This window comes from Geotrypetes seraphini, chromosome 4 (assembly GCF_902459505.1).
Source record: "Geotrypetes seraphini chromosome 4, aGeoSer1.1, whole genome shotgun sequence".
NCBI classification, from domain to species: Eukaryota; Metazoa; Chordata; class Amphibia; order Gymnophiona; family Dermophiidae; genus Geotrypetes; species Geotrypetes seraphini.
Window position 1 is genome coordinate 167,452,211 of NC_047087.1, and position 25,052 is coordinate 167,477,262.

Sequence of the window (25,052 nt, forward strand, 5' to 3'; positions counted from 1 at the left end):
GCAGTTGGGTTTCAAGAATCTGGCCAGATATTGTTTGGTCCATATTTAGCTTGGATTGGATTTTAAATTTGTTGCTTGCCTTTTTGAAATCTGAACCCAAGGCAAGTTACATTCATGATATAAGAATTAATTTCTTGCTCAAACTGGCTCACAGTTGACGTTGTACTTAGAGTGGTGGATGGTGAAATTGAAGGTGTCAGTGTCAGTGGGAGAAGTATAATTTTGAGCAATGGATTCAGTGGATCACAACCTACTCCTTCATCATTTGGTTCTAAGGGCAGACTGTGCTATGATTGATTAGTATTTGGTTCCGTGTGGGTATGATGGGTGTTTGCATTTTGTCTGCTTGAGTGCTGTGCTTGGTATGTTAATAGGTTATGAAAGTTGCAACTAACCTCTCCTTATCTCTAGAATATGCTCCGGCGACAGGATGACTCGGAGAATGGAGCAGCTTGGTCCATCTCTTCTGAATCTTCTGATGATTCCTCCAGTCCCCAGCTCTCCTCTGCCATCCGCCACTCACAGAAAGCAATTGTGCAGCCTGAGGTCCAGACCACGCCTCCTGCCATAGAGATTGCATTTACCCATCAAGAAGATGCATCAACTCTGAGCATAGAACTCTCTGGACAGGAGGAGGAGGAAATGATGGAGCAGCAAGAGAGGAGAGAGCTTAGGAAAGACATAATAGCTAATGGGCATGTGCCCTACTCAAGGACCCTAAGTCATATTAGTGAGGTCAGCCTTGATGCTGCTCTCTTGGACTCCCTAGAGGTGAAAGCCATGGACACACCTCTCTGTGCCCAGCCAGTGGACAATGCTGCCATTGATGTGGAAAATGTCACTCAGGAATTCCAATGTTTAGAAACTTTGCAAAGTAGTCTAGAGCCTTCAGTGCCTCAGGAGACAGACTTCTCCCTTACTGCTTTGGACTCTAAGCTAGAGACCCAGCAGAGACTGGAGAATGATGAGACTCTAAGCACAGAACCAGAAGCACATAGCACAGTCTCCACAGAGGAGGTCTCTGAATCTGTAGAACCAGAGGGGATCATTTTGGAGAGAGAGGACACAGAGGGAACAACCTCCCAAGTAACACCATCACAGCTGAACCCGTTGCTTGAAGGAAATACAACTGCAGCTGTGGTGGATTTTGCACATGTGGTACATTCTGTAGCAGTTGTGAAAGTGAGACATGTGGACAGTGGCCTGGAGGAAGCCATCAGCAACCTGACCTCATCTCTGGATGATTATCGAGGACAGTTCCCAGAACTACAGACGTTGGAGCGGGAGGTGAAACATCTGGAAGAGATCCTACTGGTAAGAGGGGAATGGAGGAAGGAGCGATATAAACAGCTGTCATAGGAGGGTGATAACATAGCTGAAGGAGGTCTTGCTTGTAAGAAAGGAGGGAGCTGAAATATATTAGCTGAATCTCAACAGTGCAGTTTTTTATGAGTATTTGCTAGTAAAATGTATACTGTTTCTGCCTTTGCACTCCTTTCCTCAAGAGTTACCTGTTTAAATCTCTCTGGGACTACTACTCTTCTGTCTCTTCCTTGCAGCAGAAGCAGGGCGTTTTCCGGAGCCGCGCATCCAGCATAAGCCTGACAGTGGAGCACGCGCTGGAAAGCTTTGACTTCCTCAACAGCACATCTGACATGGACGAGTCAGAGTGTTCAGAGGAAGAAGGTGGCCATAGTGAGAGGTGAGGCCTCAACAAAGCCAGAGAAAGAGAGTGTGCCAAAAACTGCTTTGCCTATCCCTTTGAGTATACCCTGAGCACTGGTCCATGCTCCAGAACTCATATGATGCTTCTCACAGAAAGGTTTATGTAAAGCCCCTGCTAAGGATGTAGGATTGTTAAAATGTTCTATAACGCTGAAAGCATGAGGTTCTGTTAGTTGCATAAGGCTGCTAAAATATTTTAGGGTAAATGGTGCTACCTGAAGAAATGAAAGAACTGGAAAATTATTCAGAGAGATAGAAAATGATATTTTTCTTATTCAGATATGACTAAAATTTATTAGGTTACCCTGCCGCATTAGGGGGTCACTTAGAAACAATCAAGGGATTAAATAGCATCATTTACACATGTAGATTAACTTCACTTGTAAATGTGTAACTAGTGGCTTTTTGTAATTGCCATGTATTGTAGATGTCTGGGACTTAGATTTTTGAAAGTATGGTATGGACAGATTAAAAATATATATATACATATTTTCCACTCTGCAATGGGAATGCAATTTTCTCCATTTGCTTTTGCGCCAAATCAGTGACATGAATAAATTTTGTGTGTAAGAGCCTGAGCAGGTTTTGAATCTAACCTGTACACATCCAGTCAGACACACTTGAAAGACACTTGAAAAGCACAACAAAAACGGTGTTCAGACCTGAGCCTTGTTACTTCACAGGCTCCGGTATTGCAAAATAGTCTCTTAGCTCAAAAGATATTGGGCCAATTCAAGAGCCTAAGGGCCCAATTCACTAACCTCCCCAATCCGGGGCCGATTCGCAGCAGGCTGACTGATTCCAAAGGGTCAGCATGCTAATGGGGCAATCGGAGGAACTCCTCCCACCGACTACACGGATCGCTAGTGAGCAATCCTGACACATGCGCAGACCATCTTCTGTGCCTGTAGATGGTCTGCACATGCGGGGTTTTTTGTCCGTGAACTGCTTTTTTATTTTTTGACTTTTTTTACTCATGATATTATGTTCAAATATTTTTTATTGTGAATGCAGAAACAGCAAGCAACAAAGCCAATGAACCAACATCCAACAATACAAAATTTTTTCATGGTTTTGCTTTGGTAGAGCAAGAGTAGAGAACCCCACCCTCTGCTCCCCCAACTCTACCCAGCCATCAAGATCCTTTAACAGAACCTCCCCCCCAAAGAAGCATACAAAAGACGACCAACAGGTATACGAATTTTGGGAGATGTTATTTCAAATGGTAAACTGCTTGACTTTTCACAGTTGCAACATAAATATGGCTTAATAAATCACAAAGCTTTAGATGGCTGCAACTGAAGCAGGCTATTCAGAAGGGGTTCCCTGAATGGAAAAATCTCAATAATCAGTATAGTCTGGAGTTCTTATGCTTTCAGGTGGACTTCTTGGGTCACCAGACCGCACAGTGGTATAAATTGATAAATGGATTTATAAATAAAAAACCTAAAACGGACTTAAGGACATCTGGAGCATTGAGATTAAGCATCAAATTACGGCGTCTCAATGGCCACAAATTTGGTCTTGGAGAATGAGATCTACAGTGTCTGTATCTATGAGACAAACTTGTTTTCTTTTGCATAGAGCAATTTGGACCCCAGTTAGATTACAAAAGTTGGATAGCTCTAAGTCTAATAGATGCTGGCATTGTAATCTGGATGCAGGGACTCTAGATCATTTAATATTCTACTGTCCCTGTATCATGGCATTTTGGAAATCAATCTGGTCTCAAATTAATTGTTTATTAGAAAACCATGTAGCATTATCATATGATACAATAATGTGTGGGATGTCAATGAGAACAAAAAGTCAAATTTCATCAAGTAACAATAAACTATTATTGATCATGACAGGAGTCGCCATACAACATATTACCAGTAATTGGAAAAATTACAGTAGACTAAATTATACCTTCTGGTGGAATTCGTTATGCCACATTTACAAAATGGAAAGAATAATTGCCATACAAAAAGGGAGTTATAATAATTTTAAAAAGATTTGGGGGCCATTGACAAGTTATTGCAATGATTAGACACCATTATACATTGAAGCTACACTTGCACATAGGGGGGAGGGGAGAAAGTATAAAGTTATATTAAGGTTTGATCAATTGATAATATTTAAGTGAAATTTTTGATTGAAATGTTTGTGGGAGGGGGGGAGGGGAGGGTATAAATGTGTTTTTAAAAAAATGTTAAAATAAATACAAGAGATGTTACAGGGTTTTAATGATGTAATATTGTGTTCTTGATGTTAGATGGAAAAATGAATAAAGAATTTGAAAAAAAAAAAAATTCTTAAAAAAATAGCTAGTACAATATTTCTCAGTTAGTGAGTGGTTCTATGGTAGGGTTACCATACTTCCTTTTTTTTTAAGACGATATGCCCTCCTTTTGGATTTCTTCAGATATGTTCTCCAGGTTTTTAATTTTTGGAAAATTTCCTCTGACAATATACCTACCCACATAATGAAGCCATCTCTGGAATGGAAGAGTGGCCTAGTGGTTAGAGCAGCTGCCTCAAGATCCTGAAGTTGTGAGTTTGATTGCCACTGGGACTCTGGGCAACTCACTTGGATCCCATGATTTCTATTGTGACTCTGGGCAACTCACTTGGATCCCATGATTTCTATGCAGTTAAGAAGGGATAATTGCTGCCAGTCATGAACTGTCTTTCTGTGGCAACAAAAAATAGCTCCAGATCCTCATGTTCTATGATCCTATCAACAGAATCTGCTGGCGATTCTTTTATTTTGACAAATCCAATTTGCCGATATCCAATCTTCCATATTCAGCATTATAGGGTCCACACATTGGAATAATTTACCAAATTTTGACTCAAGAAATCATATCATATAAGAACATAAGAATAGCCTTACTGGGTCAGACCAATGGTCCATCTAGTTTAGTAGCCCATCCTCACGGTGGATTTCAGTGCTCTTCTAAGAGAAAAAACAAGGCAAACAGATTTATACCCTATGTGACATCATTTGTAATAATTATCATGCTTTAGAATACAATGGTACAGTTGATTACATGACTTCCTTCAACAGTGGCCAATCCAGGTCACTAGTATCTGGCAAAAACCCAAAGAGCAACAACATTCAATGCTACTGATCCAGGCTTCCCTCATATCAAAAAATCAAGTGGGTCTAAATCCTTTTTTTTTTTAACTTTGCAAAATGTTTGAGGATTGTTGACACTTGATGCTTTGCATAGGAATGATTGTAGTATTTGGGCTCCAATGTGCAGAACTTGCAGAATTGAATCTTTTCCCTCTGTTCTTCTGGTACATTATCTCGTTATCCAGCAAATAGACTATTGTAATTCTCTTTATGCTGGATTATGTCAGAAGGACATCCAAAGATTACAGATCGTACAAAATAGAGCCATTAGAGTGATCCATAACCTCTTTAAGTGAAGTAGCGACTAGTACTCAAACTTCTTCTTACAACTTTCAAAGTATTGAGAGCAGATGAACCATTATACTTAACACGGTTATTGACTCCATATATAGCAGGTAGGAGTTAGCGATCTTCAAATATCAACTGAAGTTATATTTTTTAGTGACAGTGGTAATGAATTCCAAAATATAAGTCCATTTACCACAAAAAATGCATCTCTGATGTGTTCATGTATATCTTTATGCAGTGGAATTATTGATAGTTGCTTAAGTTTAAAGAAAACTTAGACTTATCTTTTCGCTGAGTCCTACTCTCAGGTATAAAAGGTATTGCTGGGTGGATCTTAAAGGACAGGAAAAGATATGGCTTTTATTATATGTTTTTATTTTCTGTACATTGTGTATTTTAAGCATGTTTTAGATTGTAAGCCGCCTTGAAGGCTTTCCCTAAGGCAGGATAGAAAGTTTAAAATAAACTTGGATATGACTACTTTAAAAAAATATATTTTCAGCTAATTGTAGATGTTCTCTATACACAGTATTTTAAGTCTAAATAAAACTTGGAACTTAAACTTGAAGGGAGGATTAGTTTGGATTCCTGTTCTAGGGCTCCTTTTTTCTTCCAGTACCTACAAGTACGTAGCACCAGCACCAAATTTTTTTTGCTTTGTATCAATAACAAGAGAATGACACGGGGATAAGTAACTGCAGGTAGGCGAGGTAAACTGCGGTAACAAAAAAAAATAAAGAGCCAATGGTTTTTTACCACAGGTGTAGGAGCAATACATTTATTGCCCTGCGAGGATGGTAAAGTCCTGCTCCCATGGGAAAACCCTCTCTCCGATTATCTTTCCCCAAGTCACCCGCCTTGCTGCTGGCACATATCTTGTAGAAGAGTGAGCTGATCTCTACACAGACCTGCTCGACTGTGGTCGTGGCTTTCCCTCTTCTGGGCCCCCCTTTATGACGCAACTTCCTCTTTTCACAAAGACAAGAGGTTACACCATAAGGAGCCGTGAGCACTCTTAGGCAGGCCTGTGTATGGATTGGCTCGCTCTTCTATAAGGTATGTGCCAGCAGCAGGGAGGGAGAAAACTATAGTGCTATGCTGGACAAACAGGAGGCATCCTGGAACCGTTGGACCCATGAGGGGGGGTTGAGGCTGGAGCTGTCAGACCTGAGGAGATAACAAGGCAAAGCAGAGATGCTGGGGCTGGAGGAAAAGGCACAGGAGGGTGGGGGGCAGCTGGTGCTGGAAGAAAAGGGTATGTGGGGGCTGGGGCTGAAGGGAGAGGGCTGCAGGACCCAAAGGAGAGGGAGCCTGGAGGAAAGGTGGAAAGGTGCTAGACCTGTTGGGGAGTTGAAGAGAAGGAAAAAAGATACTCTTAGGGCTAGATTCACAAAGCAAACTGATCATGTACCTATTGGTTTGCGACCCCTTAGCAACCCTGGCCCGATTCATTTACTTGTCTTCCAATCATCCTCTGATCCATGCATGCAAATGAGGGCAAAGGCATGCAAAGTAGGCAGGGATGCGATTCACTAAACAAAACCCTGCAACACCGACTGGGCTGGCCAATAAAAAAAAAGCGACTTCTGAGGACCAGTCACTGAAGCTCTTTGCGACTGCCCTGCCTTCTGCAGCCCTGCTCTCTACCCTGTCAGCCCCGATCTCCTGCTGCCCCGAATGCCTCCTGCAGCCCCGAACATGCCTGCCTGCTTGCCCCGAACACGCCTGCCTGCCTGCCCCAACTCTCCCACCCTTCCCCGCACTGCAAGCCCGTGGTTTTAACCCGTGGGCTTAAGCGGGTTAAAACCATGGGCTCCCAAAAGTTCCACGATCGCCTATTTAAAAAAAATCTATGCCGGCTCTGAGGTCCAACACTTTTCAGGTTCCCTGGCTGCAAAAAAAACCCCAAAACAAAACCAACTCCGACGGCCCGGAGGTCCAGCGCATGCTCAGACCATCTACAGATGGTCTGTGCATGTGCGGGGATCACTATAGCGCGATCCGTTCCTGCAGATGGGGGCGTTCCTCCGATCACCCTCATCTGCATGATTGAGTTCGCTGAATTTGTTGGACCTGCCTGGATCGGGCACAATCGGTCAGCGTAGTGAATCCTGGCCTTAGTATGAAGTTCCCCTTCATACTAAGGGGTTGAAGGAATGAAATACTGAACACACAGCAGAGAGACACGGAGGTCCACCGATGGATCAAAAACTGGCTGGCGGACAGGAAACAGAGGGTTGGAATAAAGGGCCATTACTCAGACTGGCAATGGGTCACGAGCGGAGTTCCGCAGGGGTCGGTGCTGGGACCGCTCCTGTTCAATATATTTATTAATGACCTGGAGGCAGGAACAAAATGTGAGGTTATTAAATTTACGGATGACACCAAATTATACAGCAGGGTTGAAAGCAAGGAGGACTGCAAAAATCTCCAAAAAGATCTGACAGCGCTGGAAGAGTGGGCCAAAAAGTGGCAAATGAGCTTCAACATAGGGAAATGCAAGGTCATTCATGTAGAGAAAAAGAACCCGATGTTCACTTACAAAATGGGGGGATCACCATTAGGGGTTAGTAACCTTGAAAGAGACCTGGGAGTGATGGTAGACACATCATTGAAGGCGTCGGCGCAGTGCGCCACAGCTTCAAGGAAGGCAAACAAAATGTTGGGCATCATTAAGAAGGGTATCACGACCAGGACGAAGGAAGCCATCCTGCCACTGTATCGTGCAATGGTGCGCCCGCACCTGGAGTACTGTGTCCAGTACTGGTCGCCGTACCTCAAGAAGGACATGGTGGTACTTGAGAGAGTCCAGAGAAGAGCAACTAAGCTAATAAAGGGTATGGAGGACCTCTCATATACTGACAGACTGAAAAAGCTGGGGCTTTTCTCCCTGGAAAAGCAGAGACTTAGAGGAGACATGATAGAAACCTTCAAGATCATGAAGGGCATAGAAAGAGTAGACAGGGACAGATTTTTCAAATTATGGGGAACCACAAGTACAAGGGGGCACTCAGAGAAATTGAAAGGGGGAAGGTTTAGAACAAACGCCAGGAAGTTCTTTTTCACCCAGAGGGTGGTGGATACATGGAACGCGCTACCGGAGGATGTAATAAGCAGGAGCACGCTACAGGGCTTCAAAGAAGGTTTGGATAGGTACCTGGAAGACAAAGGGATTGAGAGGTACAGATAGGAGTAGAGGTAGGTTAAAGGGATAAGATTAGAGGATAGAGGCAGTTACAAAATTAGTCAGGGACACTGTTCAGGCAATTAGGCCTGATGGGCCGCCGCGGGAGCGGACCGCTGGGCAGGATGGACCTCTGGTCTGCCTCAGCGGAGGCAACTTATGTTCTTAGGTATACAGAAATGGTAGGGAATTAATGAGAATGGAGAGGAGAATAGGGACAGGGACACAAAGGGAAATGCTACTTTTTACCCATTACTGATATAGCCGATGTTGGACGAGGCACGGGTAGTGGATGAAACATGGCCAAGTTGGGTGGTTTGTTTTTTGTTTTTTTTAAGACTCCCTATTAAGAATAAAGATTTTGTGCTATTGAAGTATGATCTGCTCTTGCAGACCTACTGTGGAACCATTTCAGGTGATATCTAATTATAAATCATCAGTTCAGTTCTTTGTTTAATCACCATCTAGTGCAAGCTTTTAGCACAGCTTGGATGTGCCCTTGAACCCTCGTTCAGGTGACCAGCCTAGTTGCAGTGTTTTATACCAATTTGCAATTTATTCAGTTCTTAGGTAATCTGTGGATAATGAATTGCAGTAATACGTTTGTTCAAGCACATGTCTTGAATAACAGTTATGAGTTCTAAATGTTTTGTGCATGAAATGTATGTGGCACAAAACATACCAACATGTTGTTACAGCTTTAATGTGACTTTTTGTTAAGTAATACAGAACAGCACCTGGGAGGAAAAGCTAAAGAAGCTAGGGCTCTTCTGCTTGGAGATGGCTATGGGGAGGTATGATAGAGGTCTATAAAATATTGAGTGGAGTGGAACAGGTAGATGTGAATACTTGTAGTTCTTTACTTCCAAAAATGCAAGAACTAGGGACATGTAATAGCAAAGATTCTAAAAAGGTGTGGACGTTTTCCTAAAAGTCCACAAGTCATTAAGGTGGACTTGGAGAAATCCACTACTTTTGTTGCTAGGATAAGCTGCCCAAAATCTATTTTAATCTTTTGGGATTTTGCCAAGTACCTGTGACCTGGATTGGCCACTGGTGAAAGCAGAGTACCGGGCTTAATGGATCTTCAGTCTGTTCCAGTAAGGTGATACTTATATAACTTACTAAACATGCTATAGTCTATAATTTTAATTTCTCCTTTTAACTACTTTCTGCTTGGTATCCAGGTGACAGATGCTGCAGCCTGAATATAGTAAGTGCTGCTGATCAGGGTCACATCCTGATTTTCAGCAGCATTATCTGAATAACACTGCTGCAAATCCCTGCAAACTGTCCTTGTGCTGTTGGAATAACGCCAGGGCAATCTGGGGGTGGTGCTAGAGTTAACTGAACACTGGTTGTATTTGGCACCTGTATCTGAATAACTTAGGACAGTAGAAAAGGCTGTTCTAAATTATCCAGATAACTTTCTGGGTAGTGGCGCTGAATATCCCTTTATCCCAGGAGTTCTCAACCTAGTCCTTGGGACACACCAGGTAAGTTAGGTTTTCAAGATACCCACAATGAATATGCATGTGAGAAATTTGAATTCACTGCCTCCGTGGTATGCAAATATTTCTCATGCATATTCATTGTGGATATCATGAAAACCAGAGTGGTTTGGTGCTTTTATTTGGATAATCACAGCTCTCCCTTTTTATACCTGAATATTCAGTTCTGTTGCAGATAGTGACCAGCACTGAATATTTGAGTATACAACACTGCAGCCAGCATTTAAATGAAACGTTGAACATGGAGTTTGAATATTGACTTGCTTATGTACTGCATATTCTCAAATATAAACCAAGGTAACAGTTTTCCCTCCAAAACATGGGGAAACTTAAGTATAAGCTGGGAGTTATATTCCTCTCCTCCCCTGTGTCCCCTGCACTTCTCCCATTCTTCCTCCCTCTTGGTGTGCAGCATTTTTGCCCTCCCCATGCATTTCTCTCCCTCTCCTACCCCTTCTTCTTTGCCATGGTCAGCACTTTTTCTCTCACCCCTCCTTCCCCCAATCCCCCCCACTGCGGTGACCAGCATTTCTCCTCTTACCAGTATGACACTGAAGCACAGCAAGATGGGCCAGTGCAGAACCTTCAGCAGGCACAGATGCTCTATAGGTCCCTGTAAAAGCCCAACTTGCTACTGGTAAGAAGAGAAATGGCTGGTCACGATTGCAGGCTAGAGAATGACATGGGGAAAAATTTGTCCCTGTCCCTGTGTGCTCGGTTCCCGTCTCTGCCCCATCCCCGCAAACCATCTGATCCCATCCACACAAGCCTCAAATAGTTTTATACTGAACTTATTTTATTAAAGTATAAAAAACAATATTCTGTACAATTGCTGAACTAGAGGAACAGATCTTCTGCTGGCAGGGCTTTTGTTTATAAACGTTTATCAACACAACTACAATACTACAGTACTTTATCCTAAAGCAAAAAAGAAAAGAAATATAATTTTTTTTCTACCTTTGTCATCTGATTTCTACTTTCTTCATCTTCTCATCATTCTATTCCTTCCATCCATTGTCTGCCTTCTCTCTCTCTTCCATATGGCATCTGCTCTATTTCTGTGTCTCTACCAGAAACTGTCTGCCTCTCCCTTCCATGTCTCCCTCCCCCCCCCATTTTCTTCCCTCTGCTCTCCCCCCCCCATGGTCTGGCATCTCTTTTACTAAACCGCAATAGCGATTTTTAGCGCAGGGAGCTGTGCTGAATGCCCCACGCTGCTCTTGATGCTCATAGGCTCCCTGCGCTAAAAGTAAAAAAGGGCCATAGTGCAAAATATAGACAGCAGATATAAATTCTCAAAATGGACACATTTTGATCACCAAATTGAAAATAAAATCATTTTTTCTACCTTTGTTCTCTGGTTATTTCATGAGTCTCTGGTTGCACTTTCTTCTGACTGTGCATCCAATATTTCTTCCCTTCTTTCAGACTATTGTATGCTTCCTCTCCTCCAGACCTCATTCCCTCCCCAACTTTTTTTTCCTCTCTCCCTGCCTCTCCCCTTTCTTTCTGTCTGCTTTCTCTCTCCATGCCCCCTTTCTTTCTGCCTGTCTTTCTCTCTCCATGCCCCCTTTCTTTCTGTTTCTCTTTTTTCTTTCTGTCTCCCTTCCCCCCTTTCTTTGTGTCTCCCTGCCCACCCCCTTTCTTTATCCCTGCCCTCCCACAAGCCACTGCTGCCGCCATCAGGGAACAGGCCCCCAAGCCACCGCCACCGAGTTCTGCTCTCCCTGCTTCCCGATGACGTAAAGACGATGCAGGAGTGCCAGACCGAGCAGCCTTCCCCACCCGATTGGCTGGCCCAGAACTTCCTCTCCGACGTCAGAATTGATGTCGGGTGGGGAAGCCTTTCTCGGCCCAGCGCTCCTGCATCCTTTTTACGGCATCAGGAAGCAGGTAGAATGCGAAGGCAATACGAATCTATCACGGAGCCTGGGATGGGCTCCGCGATTAACTCGCGTTGCCTTCACGATCTACTGGTCGATCACGATCGACTTTTTGGGCACCCCTGCCCTAGGCTTTCTAGTTGTTTTACTCCCAAGAGACATAAAGAATGTGTGTGTGTATATATATCATCTCATGACTTTTGATGTAGATGTTACACCATTCTTGTACACTTTAAAGAATCTCACGATTGCAATGTAATTGTCAGTCTTAAACTATCCATAGAGCATACAATAACTTTTCTTTGTTGCATAGAGAGGTGAATTTGTTTGTTTTTATAAAGCAACAATTGCTTCTTCAGATGGGGAACCTTGATGGAAAACTAGCACTCCATCATTGATGTACTGGTGCATGCTGCTTGTCTCCTGCAGCGAGGACGTCTGTATACGGCCATCAGACACAGTAGCAATAGTTTCATGTGCTTTTAAAAGATCATGTACAGGGTGAATGGGAAAAGAAACATCATAAGCTTGTGCTCTAAGTCTTTGAAGTACCTAGCAGTGCTTCCATGTTGTGTCTTCCTCTTCCTGCGTTGATGCATCTCTGTTTCTGTGGCAGAACCAGCAAGAGAACGTGTCCTGGAGCACTGGCAGCTCCTTCCTGTGAGGTCATTGCTGAAGATGCTGGTGTCTGCAGTGGCTCTGAAGGGAGCTCCGACCCGCTAAGCACTGGCAATGAGTTTCTGGACAGAGCCCTGGTCCTTCATCTTAATAACTGCAACAGGCTACTTCTGGTGAGTGAAAAACAAAAAGCTGATTTAGCTGGTTGTGATCCCCAGACCTGTTTTACACTTGGCATCAATATTGGCTCCAGTGCTTTGGGTGTTTAGATGTTTACAATGGGTTAATTTTTCCCAGAGTGTGCTTGGGGGGAATACATTTTCTCTGCAGACTGTATAAAGCATAGAAAATTATATGTATTTTATTGAAAACAAGGCCAAATTTAACAATCCAATATAACCAGCTTTTTAGGTATGTATGTCAGTGATTAACAATATGTTTCCCCCCTCTTCCTCTTAATCTCCTCTCACCCTTTAACCATACCTTCTCTATCAAGTTTCATGGAATAGAGCTATTTTAGATTTGATCCTTAGTGGAATGCAAGGCGTATAGTACAGGAGTTAACTGTGTTGGGTCTGCTTGAAAACAGTGATCATAACGTGATCAAATTTGCGCTGATACCGGGAGTGACGTCGCAAAAAAAAATCTACTGTAGATGCATTTAATTTTCAAAAGGGTAACTATGATAAAATGAGGAAAATGGTAAAAAAGAAACTAAAAGGATTAGTTGCATAGGTTAGGACTGTAAACCAGGTGTAGATGTTTAAAATTGTGGAAGCCCAGACCAGATATATTCCACATATTAGCAAAGGTGGAAAGAAGAGGAAATGAGAGCCGGTATGGTTAAAAGGTGAAGTGAAAGCGGCTGTTAGAGCCAAAAAAATCATCCTTTAAAGAATGGAAAAAGGATCAGAATGAAGAAAATAAGAAGACACTGGCAAGTTAGATGCAAAGCATTGATAAAGAATGCTAAGAGAGAATATGAAGAGAAACTTGCCAAAGAGGCAAAAACTCATAATTGTTTTAGGTGCATCAAAAGCAGAAAACCAGTGAGGGAATTCATGGGACCGTTGGATGATCAAGGTGCGAAAGGGGTGCTCAGGGAGGGTAAGGCCATAGCGGAAAGACTGAATGAATTCTTTGCTTCTGTCTTTATGGAAGAAGATATACGAGATCTATCTGAACCGGAAATGATTTTCAAAGGTGATGATGTGGAGGAACTGAAAGAAATCTCGGTGAATCTGGAAGATGTACTGGCCTAGATAGACCATTGGTCTGACCCAATATAGCTGCTATTATGTTCCTATGTACTACTTATAAGACTACCCTGGCTTTCTGTCAGTTTTCGTATTTGGTTTAAAGTATTTTTATTTGACTCGCAAAGTGCTTCTTGTAGGAACCTCTTTTTATCTCACTGTTATACATCTAATCACACTCTTTGTTCTTTGGATGCCTACTCTTTAGTTCTTTCCATGGTTTAAAAAAAAAGTAGCACATTATTAATCCGCTTAGGGTTCTGCTTTTTTTTTTTCATTGCTCCAGAACTATGGAATGACTTGCCCCCCCAATAGTTGCTCAGAGCTCTCATTTCTTAAGTTTAAAACTCTATTATTAAAGACCATTTTGGCATTTTGGGGGTACAAAGTTAGCTAACAATTGAAAGGGAGCAGATGACTGATGCTGCTTACATGTGCACCCTTTCAGAATTTTTTAAAATTTTTTTTTGGGGGTTGTAAATAGTGAACTAGGTATGTCTGTATTCTGTCTTGTCAATATTTGGAATTCTTTTTCCAGTTTGCCCTGTTTGTTTTGGGTTGTTTTGGGTTGTTTTTTTTTTTTTTTTTACAGAAAAGGCAGTTTATCAAACTTTTTAATAAACAAACATACTTTTATCTTTTACATTGAGCTCTGTGTTCCACTAAGAACAAAATCCAAAGTCTACCCCATCTTCTCAAACTTTCATCCAATATGACCCCATTTTTACATGTAACTATGTAACTGTATATAATTTTCATACCAAAGAATGATATCTCTTCTATTCCCCTGCTGTCTCTCATGCACCTCTACTCCATCTCGCCCCTCCAATGTACACTTGAAGGCAGAAGCAGCAGTCTGTCACTGACTCACATACCTCATGTTGACTGTCATAGTGGAGATTGAGCAGAGTTTTGGTTCTACCCTGCTCATAGATGCACTGGAATAATGATAATTGTACAAATATTTCCTATCAAATAGTGTTTATTAAAATTGTACAGACATCTTGTTTCAAAAGGCATTTTTGTACAATGGAGATGCATTTCAATCAGAAAGTGTAAATGCAGCTATTCTGAATAAATGTTCTCAGAGAAGCTGTTCCACTAGGTCCACTTATATACCTAATATTGACTACATTTTACTGCCTGCATATAATTGGTCAAGAATACTTGATACCATATAAGGCGCTTGCATGCATATTGGGGGAGTGTCTTCCCCCTCACACAAGAATTCCTAAAAGTTACATTTTAATACTAGCTTTATCTAATAAAGAAAGATACAGAAGAAATCAGGAAAAAGTATTACAATATAATATACTTACAGAGGAAAAATTATCCATACACAGCTTTAAATCTTTCTCCTTAAAAGTCAAACTGCTGCTCTCATGTTACTGAGTCACTTAAGAGCATATACTGAAAATCCTTTGCCTCAGTGAAAGAGAAGGGGAGTGGCCAATCCACTCCCACAAAACTTACATTTTCCTATATGAATCCTCCAGTACAATTTTTAGGTAATTATATTTCAATCTGAACCCTTGAATATAAAAGTTCCTATATTTGTATTGTAATATTTTACTAAAATTTAATTCATCATATATACATTTGGTATATCCAATTAGCATTTCTAACTTTACTCTGCAAAAAAGGGAAAGGGAGCTCCTCTCCCGTGGACTGTAATCTCTGTAGTAAGAAGAAAAGTCCATCTCTATAGCAACCAGGCCAAAAGCCAAACCTTATCTACCACAGGACTCTGGAGACCAGACTGGGCACACATTGAAAAAAATGGAACTTCATAAAACCCCTGGTTTATCTTCTCTGGTCTTCAACAGAGCTTATATATATTAATTCTAGTGACCTGAGAGAAGGCCTACTCCTGTTTCCAGTGATCTTGCACAAAACACATATTTAGATCAATATATTATCCCATATTTGTCTTATCTGGTTTATGTTCTGGTTCATCCAATTGTGATTTTATATAGCCACTCATAAAGCCTTTTTCTCGGTTCATAGACAAAACCGCGGAAGACAAAGGTGCGTGCCGACAACTGAGCGCAAGACGGAGGCGCACGTCGAAGAAAATGACAGTTTTTAGGGGCTCCGACGGGGGGTTTTGTTGGGGAGCCCCCCCACTTTACTTAATACAGATCGCGGCGGCGTTGTGGGTGGTTTGGGGGGTTGTAACCCCCCTCATTATACTGTAAACTTAACTTTTTCCCTGTTATTAGGGAAAAAGTGAAGTTTTCTGTAAAATGTGGGGGGTTACAACCCCCCAAACCCCCCACAATGCCCCCACCAATGCGGCGCGATCTGTATAAAGTAAAGTGGGGGGGGGGTTCCCCCAACACACCCCCGTCAGAGCCCCTAAAAACAGTTATTTTCTTTGACCCGACACCCTTCTTCTCTGCTCTTGGATTAAATCCCTATCTTATCAATTAAACCTTAACTAGTAAATCCAGTCTAATGATAAGAAAGAAGAAAGTGTAGTGGCTATTTTATATTTCATGCTTGCCCAATCCACCATATACCTGTCCATTTTTAATAGGCTGCCACTCCCAGGTTAATTTGAGCCGAAGGGCCACATCAGTATCTAGACAGAGAGAGTATGGTTTAATTTATTATGGCTTTATATACCACTGTTTGGCAATTCATCACATCAGTTTGTGACCCAACCCCCCCAAGTGAGGTCTTGATCTACAATTTGAGCACCTAGCATGACTGAAAAGACCAGATCTACTTACCTCCTCAACTTCAGCAAAAAGCACAAGCTACCTGGAATTTAATTCCTTATCTAAAATACCTTGGTCAGACCAACTATTCCTAAAATTCACTACCATATTCTGGAAAAAGATATCAATAACCAAACCAACCCCCCAATCAGTCTCTTATTATAGAAATAAAGTAACTCCTGAATCATACTGGAATGAAATAGATAACTCATTAATATTCCACCCCATCCCTGACCAAGACTTCTTGGACCATTGGAAAACAATCAGTGAACAAATCCTAAACAAACTAGCCCCGCTCAAATGCAGCAAAAGAATCCAAAGATCATCAGAGAAGTGGTTTGACTCTACACTCATGTTCCTAAAAAGAGTTTGCCGACAAGCTGAGTGTTACAGTTAGCATTTTTGGGTTCAACTGACTGAACTCCTTCATATAATCTACATTGTAGTATATATACAATGGGAAGTATATATGGACTAGTTGTTAAGCCCATTTCATTAACGGGTGCTAGAATATATGTCTGTCTGTTGTTCTTTCTGTCTCTCTCCCCCTCCATTTCCCTGTGCAGCGCTGTCTCTGCTTTCTTCCTCACTCTGCACTCTCCAGCTGTAACATTACTGCTTCGCTTTTTCTCCCTGCAAGCATCTCTGCTCTCTTTCTCATCCCCAGTCTCTTTGCTCTTTTTCGCTTCTTGCAGGGGTCTCTGCTCTCCTTTCTCTCTATGTTCCTGATTCCTGAAAACCTCTATGCTCTCCTGTTTTCTCTGTATGCTCCTGTGTTTCCCTGTAGGTGTCTCTTCCTTTTTTTTTTTCATTCCTTCTCCATTCTCAGTTCTTCTTTCTCTGAACATTCCCTTCCTCAGTCTTTCCAACTGCAGCTCTCTTGCCCTCCAAGCCCCTGCTGCAAGTGGCTGTGCATGTCGCTCCTGATCCTCTTTCACTGACCCTTGCAACTGCATCATTTTTGTTATGCCGGCTGGATTTCCATGGCAACCCTGCTCGCTAATGCCCCGAACTCGTGCTTGGTTTTCACTTACAGTGATCGTGGTCTCCTTGCTCTGCCTTTTCTTTGTCAACCGGGAGCCTGGACTTTGAGGCGAGAAGCAAGAGGAATCGTCGATTGCTCTCAATTTCTGCCATGTTTTGTGCTCCCTTCGACGACGGCCCTGCTGCTGCTGTGTGTGAGTGCAGGCAGGTGCTGGGAAGCGCTTAGGTGAGGGTGACAGGCCCAAGCTCTGGCACTGCCGGCAAAAGCTGCAAATGCTTCCCCATACCTCCCTTCAAATCAGCGCTGAAACGTGGGTGCTTAACCCCGCAATTGCCACAGCACTGCTGCAGAAGACAGTCCTGGGGACTCGCAGCTTATACCTTGGGGTCCGTGAGTGTGGGGCCATTTTCTTATTTCCTTGTGGGAAGCTATTTTGTGGGCTAATGGGTGTGAGGAGCGGCCGGGATTGCGAGCAATGGTCGATGTTCTGTCGCCGACTGTTACAACTGGGGCCTCTGGAGCCATGACTCCCTTAGTTTTGGCTGAAGTTATTTTTAAGTTCAAAGCCACCGCAGCGGCTCCTCTCATGATCCCCACCTGTGTCCGAAGCCTTCTCCGACACGGGTGCGGCTCTTGGCGGCTTTGAACTTAAAAATAGCTTTAGCCAGAACATTACCTTGGGGTCCACGAGTGTGATGCCGTTTTTCCTCTCAAGCTAATAGAACCCTAAGCGCACATGCGCATCCTGCCTGCCACGGACATACGGATCACGGAACACACAGATAGGAGTGCACATGCCGTTTAGCGTTTTATTATAGTAGATTGTGGTGTTTACTTTAATTATGTGTATGCTGATTTTGCTTTTTTTTTCTTTCCATTGTTTAATGAAGTTCTTTTCATAATTTTTTTTAGATTATTTTGTAAACCACTTTGATCTTATTTGCAGTTTAAGTGGTATATAAAGAGTTTTAATAAACACACCCGTCCCCAGAAAACAAGACTGTTGCACCAGAAAATTCTAGAATTTAAACCACTATTGGTGCAAAAGAAGAAAGAGTACTACTCTAAACAGATTAGCACGGAAAATAATCTTAATCAACAAACTGTTCTCAATATTAGATAAGCTAACCAACACGAACAAGGTCACAAATAGTAACAACCCCTGTATTCCAAAAGCACAAGAACTAGCCAACTATTTTAAAACAAAGATTCAATCTACACAAGACCAGCTACTCCCCATCGATCCAGCTAAACCCACCTATGGAAATACCAGTAGACAGATCTTGGACTGACTTCAAAGAGATTACATTCAAAGATACAAAACAGCTTCTCCTAAAATACTCCAAAACATACTGCAGCCTTGACACCTGCCTGCCTTACCTGATCAAAGCAGCTACCCCAACAACCATAGGTAAAATAAGCCAATTGCTTAACTATCACCTAAAAGCTGGCCTTTTCCTCAAATCAGGAGGAGAAATCATTTTAACATCCATTACCAAGAATCCAAAACTAATGTGATCAATTATTGACCAATGTGATCAATTATTGACTAATTTGATCAATTATTGACCAGTAGCTTCCATCCCCCTATTTATCAAAATGATGGAAGGATATGTCAAAGAACAACTCGAATGCAACTTACATTTCAGCATCCTCCAACTTTCACAATTGGAATTCAGGAAAAATCACAGCATGGAGATGGTGGTCATGGCATTAGTAACATACAGTAAATAACTACTAAGCAAGGGTCACAGTACAATTATAATCCAATTTGACCTAAGCAGTGCATTCAACATAGTAGACTTCGATCAAATATCTGAGATCTTCAGTTATTTTGGATTTAGTGGCCCAGTCCTTGCCTGGTTCCAGTGCTTACTAACCACCTGGCACATAAGGATGGTGAATTTTCTGATAGCTGGCACCCTCCCAGTGGGTCCCCTAAGGTCCCCACTTTCACCATCAGTGTTCCACTTCCTAATGCAACCCTTGGGAGCCAATCTAGATCTTGCACAGATAAAACATTTCACCTATGCGGATGACATAACAATCATATTATCTGTAACAGCTACATTAATCAGCACCTTCATTGCTGTCAAAAAATGTGACTGCATTACAGAAAATTGGACCTCGACTCACCACCTCAAACTAAGTAAGAACAAAACCAAATTTCTTTGGCTAGGAACCTCGACTGACCAACGCCACACTCCAAGGATCACAATAGATGACTCAAACTTTCCATTAGAACTTCAATCCCGAATCTTAAGAGTATAAATTGATAACCACCTATCCATGAAAAGCCACGTACAGTTAATAACAAAACAATGTTTCCTTTTAATGAGAAAGCTAGGATCCATCAGAAAATACTTTCAAATGGAGGCTTTCTGAATTTTAGTGCAATCAATAATCCTATCTTGACTACTGTAATACTAGTTCTTTGCTCCAAAATGTCGCAGTCGCTTCTACAACTAGTTAAAAAAGCAGAAAGACTCATATACAGACTATGGAAATTGGAACACCAACAGTCCTATTATTTGAAACTACATTGGCTGCCCATAACTACAAGGATCAAGTTTAAATTAGGCATCACTGCTTTTAAAATCCTAAGTGGGAATGCCCTCTGACTACCTAACAGAGTTGACATGCTAATAGAACTGGGACAGATGATTCTTTATTCACTAAAAAGACCTGACACTGCCAGTGTTTCAGCTCTTGTCCTGCATCAGGGGTCTCTTAAGATGTCTGTCATACAAATTCTTTACAAAAGTAGTCCTGATGTTAATTTAGACTGTTTACCATGATCTGTAATCAACAAACACTTTCTTCTATTGGTGTGTACACTTTTCTGTGTGTCATTGACTTTTCTGTGTGCTGTACTTTACCTAACAAGAGTTGGCCATCCTATTACAGGGTGCCTCCCAACAGATATTCCAACAGAAATCTTTTCCACTTAAAATTCCCAGCTTGCAACAATATAAAGTCTACCAGGCAAATTACCTTATCCATCCAATAACAATTAGGAAAATGCTAGAACCAACTAGCACTTACACTGCGATCTTGTGACCACTATCTCAGGTTCAGAAAACTTTTAAAAGCATTTCTGTACCAAGACAGGGAGCCATCTCCGAAGTAACTGAAATGGTAATTGTAATGGCCCACCTCCAGGGGCAAAACAAAGAGACAACGATGACCTACTTATACTTGCAACTATGCATTTATAACTATGACCTAACTGTGTTAGTAGCTGTGCTGATCTACCTGAACTAGTGCTACCCTATTGAATGTCTGTGTTTAACTGTCCATTGTAACTTCCTGAGTAACTGACCTAATCTCTTGCAATGTAATCTGACCTTGGACTGAATAGGTAAAGATGGAATAGAAAGCCTGATAAACATAACATCCAGTGGATTTAAGGATGCAATAATTAGTTTCTAATAATTAATCTTATTCCTGGCTTTAAGCACTTACATTCTGTTAACATTTCACACTTTTCACTACCACTGTACACTTCCCATTAGGCATGGCATGGCATTTTGATCTGCAGAACTCTGTGCCGTCCTTTATAATCAAAGGGCCAGAATATTTATTTAAATGTTGCTGGCTATGGTGTTAAATATACAATATATATATTTATGTACAGCTGCTTATATACTACCTTTTGGAGCATGTGTAAATTTGTGTGTGATCATTTGCCCTTTTGGGCCTAGGCCTGGTAGTCTGTTCATAAAGACACATACTGTAGGTTTAAAATAGGTACCACCTTGGACTTTTAGCACAGGCATGCTGTTTTTTTTAATCCCCTCAATGAGGGTAATTATGTAAAGTGTGCCAATTATTCTCGTAATATTTAGGATACTGGCATAATGTATGCATTTATATGCATATTTCTGCCCAAGTGCTCTTTAACTATGCACATTTCTTAGAGCATGTATTTGACAGATGGGTATAGACACAGCTTGGTAAGACTCGCATATATAACAGAGAATACTATAAGTTAATACATATCTCTGGCATTTAGATGTGAGCACTTACTGCAGCTCTATGGCTGGCGTAAGTGCTTCATGCCCAAATCATAGTTGCATATTTAACCTGATAGGCTTCTATTCTATAAAGGAGTGTAGACACCTGTTTTCCTTTCTAGAATAGGTACCCTATAAATGCACTGTAATGATGTAAGCTAAACAGATTAACTTTAGTCTAGCTGTTAAGTTAGATATGAAGAATGGTTCCATTTTATAGCTTGGAGCAGAAAATGAGTTGAATACTGTCCAAATACTCTATGTGGATGTGATACAGTATCTGGTGACCCCTTATTACAGAGCAAGGTTCTGTGTTCTGCAGTGCTTTGCTGCTGTCATACAGTTATTTTACTGTAGATCAATGTAATCACATCTGGTTTGAGGTTTTCTCTCATCAGGCCATGTAGGGTAGCAGGTTTCTTTGTTGACTGGCATGTGGCCCTTAACTTTTCTCGCTGTTTCCCTATCTCTGACTATAGCGCCTGGGCACATTCGGGCCTCTTCGGTGCTGTGAGATGTATGCTTTAGACAAGCTGATGAAGGAAGCACAGGTCATGGAAATTGTTTGCAGACTGACTGAAGAGCGATCGGAAATGGGGAGCACAGCTGAGGAAGGTAAGGAGATATGGTGTCATTTGAGCAAAGACCAGGATAGACTTCTAATTGTTTAGAGAAGATAACACGTGTTCTTCCCTTTCTTCTGTTTTCAGTTGTGCAGTTTTCCACTCCTAAAGAGGGAGTCCTAGTGACTTGGGACCACTGCATGGAGTCCCCCAATGTTTATACTACAACTGTGGAGAGGTTTCTGCAAGGGTTCAGCTGCCAGTTTGCAGTCCACATCAATGAGAGACAGCAGGGGCTGGCTGAAGCAGGTAAGATCTAAGGCATATAAGGGAAAACTACTTCCTTCCTTTTCCACAGATCAAAGCCAGATACACTTTTTTTTAGTTCCTGCAGTTCAGGATTGACAGCTGAATGTTTGGAGAGTTTCTGACCAGAGGAATATGGCTGTAATTTCTGAGCTAGTGGGAGGTTTAACAGAGACTAAAATTAGATACAGATGAAATAAGGGTCTCTGATGGCTTCTGTTGCAGTGTCTCTGCCTCTTCTTTTTCTAATAATTCAGTTCTACTTTTTTATTTTGTTGCCCTGTTTCTGTTGCCCCCTTTGCTGTTGCTCATAATTCTGATTCTGTTCTGGGGTCCCCTTTCCTGTGATAACTATATTTTCATCCTTTCCTTGGAGGTGCATTTAGACGAATTTCCATTCAGGATTAATCACAATAAATGTGCATGAGAGAAATTTGAATATTTGAGGTCCATGGTATGCAAATTTATCTCATACTTATTTTTTTGTTGTAATCCTAAAAATCCAATTGGCGAGGTGTGCCTCAAGGAGAGGTCTGAAGCACTGTTCTGACATCTCATTCTGTGCTAGTCTAAACTTGATTGTATTTTGGTAGGGTTACCAACTGGATCCAGATTCACTTGACAGGGTTGATGTAGTTCTGAGTTTATCTCATTTCATGCAGGGACTTGTAGTTTTGATTTCCCTAAGAAAAACAAAATTATAACTTGCCGCATGCAATGGAGTAAGCCCAGGACTAGATCAGTTCTATCAGGTGAATTCAGATCCAAATGGCAATCTTATGTTCTGCTGGCTCGTCGCCTCTTCTCATGGTTTTGATTCTGTTTTGATATGTATTAGTGTTTGTGAGACTTACAGAAGAAATTCTGGACTGGAAGCTTCCTAAGCGCTTCCGAGGGGGTCCCAGCGAACAGCTATCTATCTTCCAGTACTGGAGTCACTTTGAAAATCTCAACATTTCTACCCTGGAAAAGTACATCATGGAGCTAGCTGAAGAAGGTATTCATCCTGTGATTTTTCCTTTCTTTTGATGGTCTCTGCTCTCCTGCAAGGTGCAACTCCTTACCATGTACATGGCAGGGGTGCCCACACTTTTTGGGCTTGAAAGCTACTTTTAAAATGACCAAGTCAAAATGATCTACCAACAATAACAATTTTTAAAAAACCACAAAGCACACTGTACACAGAGAAAATGTTAATTATCATTTATATTCCGGGGTTTTTTCAAAGAGGTCAAGGCAGATGACTTTATGCAATGTCACCTCAGTAACAGCTATACAAAAATAGACAAATATACCCCCTCCCTTTTTACTAAACCGCGATAGCAGTTTTTAGTGCAGGGAGCTGCGCTGAATGCCCTGTGCTGCTTTCGACGCTCATAGGCTCTCTGCGCTAAAAACCGCTATTGCGGTTTAGTAAAAGGGGGCCATAGTGCAAAATATGGACAGCAGATATAAATTTTCAAAGCGGACACATTTTGATCACTAAATTGAAAATAAAATCATTTCTCCTACCTTTGTTGTCTGGTGATTTTACGAGTCTCTGGTTGCACTTTTTTCTTCTGACTGTGCATCCAATATTTCTTCCCTTCTTTCAGCCTACTGTATGCTTCCTCTCCCATTCCTCAACCTCATTCCCTCCCCCAACTTTTTCTTCCTCTCTCCCTGCCCCCTTTCTTTCTTTCCGTCTCCCTGCCTGTACCCTTCTCCAAAACTTTAATTCCATATAAACCTCATCGATCTCTTCGCTCTTCCGACCAATGCTTATTAACAGTTCCATCATTAAAATTCATAGGCACCAGAAGAGCTGATACTTTTACCGTCGCCGGCCCACAAAGGTGGAATAAACTTCCTCAATTTATTAGATCAGAAAAAAATATCTCAACATTTAAAAAACTATTAAAAACATATCTATTCAATGATGCCTTCGACCTTTAGTAGTTGTTTTTTTTTATTATTCATTTTTTTATTTTTATTTTTTTAAATTATTTATGATCTGGTTTTATTGTTAAAGAAGTTAACGAAGTTTGCTTGAGCCATTTTGTTCTATCTTTTTACCCTACCTTTTGTACTTTCCCTTTTTTCTTATATAACCCGAAATTGTAACTTTTTAATTTTCCCTTGCCCCTCAAGTACGTTTCAAATGTTTTTAGTTTATGTTACGTAATTAATTATTATGTTAAGTTTCTTATCTCTTTTTATTATTATATGTACATCGCTTAGTAATTGTTATAGGCGATCCATCAAAAGATTGAATAAACTTGAAACTTGAAACTTCTTTCTTTCCGTCTCCCTGCCTGTACCCTTTCTTTCTTTCTGTCTCCCTGCCTGCACCCTTTCTTTCTTTCTGTCTCCCTGCACCCTTTCTTTCTTTCTGTCTCCCTGCCTGCCCCCTTTCCTTCTTTCTGTTTCCCTTCTTTCTTTGTCTCCCTGTCCCTCCCCCTTTCTTTCTTTATCCCAGGACAAGCAGGCAGCACATTCTCACTGATGGGTGACGGCACCGACGGAGCCCCGGTACGGACACTTCAAGAACTTGAAAAAAGTTATTGATGCCCGCATCGCGCATGCGGGACCGCCTTCCCGCCTGATGTAGGCACGCAATCCCTCAGTTTCTTAGTTTCCGCGGAGCTTAGCAGTCACATTTCAACGGCTGTTGAAAATTTTTTATTTCACTGCCTTCCCGCTCTCGCGGTTTACTGACTTTTTGTCAGTTTCTTCTTTTCTTTCATTGATAGGTTCCAACATCAAAAAAACAATTATACTTTGTTTTTTATTTTGTTTCTTTACCATTGTCGGTTTGGCCTAGTGGGGCCTTATGGATCACCATTTTGTTTTCTCCCCTCTGCATGGCTCTTGTCCCGGGCTGGTTTTTC

General features: G+C 41.6%; 1 protein-coding gene across 6 annotated transcripts in view; it reads left to right on the top strand.

The window, feature by feature from the left end:
• Nucleotides 1-25,052, top strand: part of RIPOR1 (RHO family interacting cell polarization regulator 1) — a 350,808-nt gene that overhangs the window by 269,326 nt on the left and 56,430 nt on the right. For all 6 annotated transcript variants that reach the window (XM_033941973.1, XM_033941972.1, XM_033941974.1 and 3 more), the window contains 6 exons: nucleotides 412-1,314; nucleotides 1,560-1,702; nucleotides 12,332-12,506; nucleotides 21,793-21,928; nucleotides 22,024-22,185; nucleotides 23,021-23,179. In XM_033941973.1, the coding sequence (XP_033797864.1) occupies nucleotides 412-1,314; nucleotides 1,560-1,702; nucleotides 12,332-12,506; nucleotides 21,793-21,928; nucleotides 22,024-22,185; nucleotides 23,021-23,179 (1,678 nt within the window). The remainder of the gene's footprint in view (nucleotides 1-411; nucleotides 1,315-1,559; nucleotides 1,703-12,331; nucleotides 12,507-21,792; nucleotides 21,929-22,023; nucleotides 22,186-23,020; nucleotides 23,180-25,052) is intronic.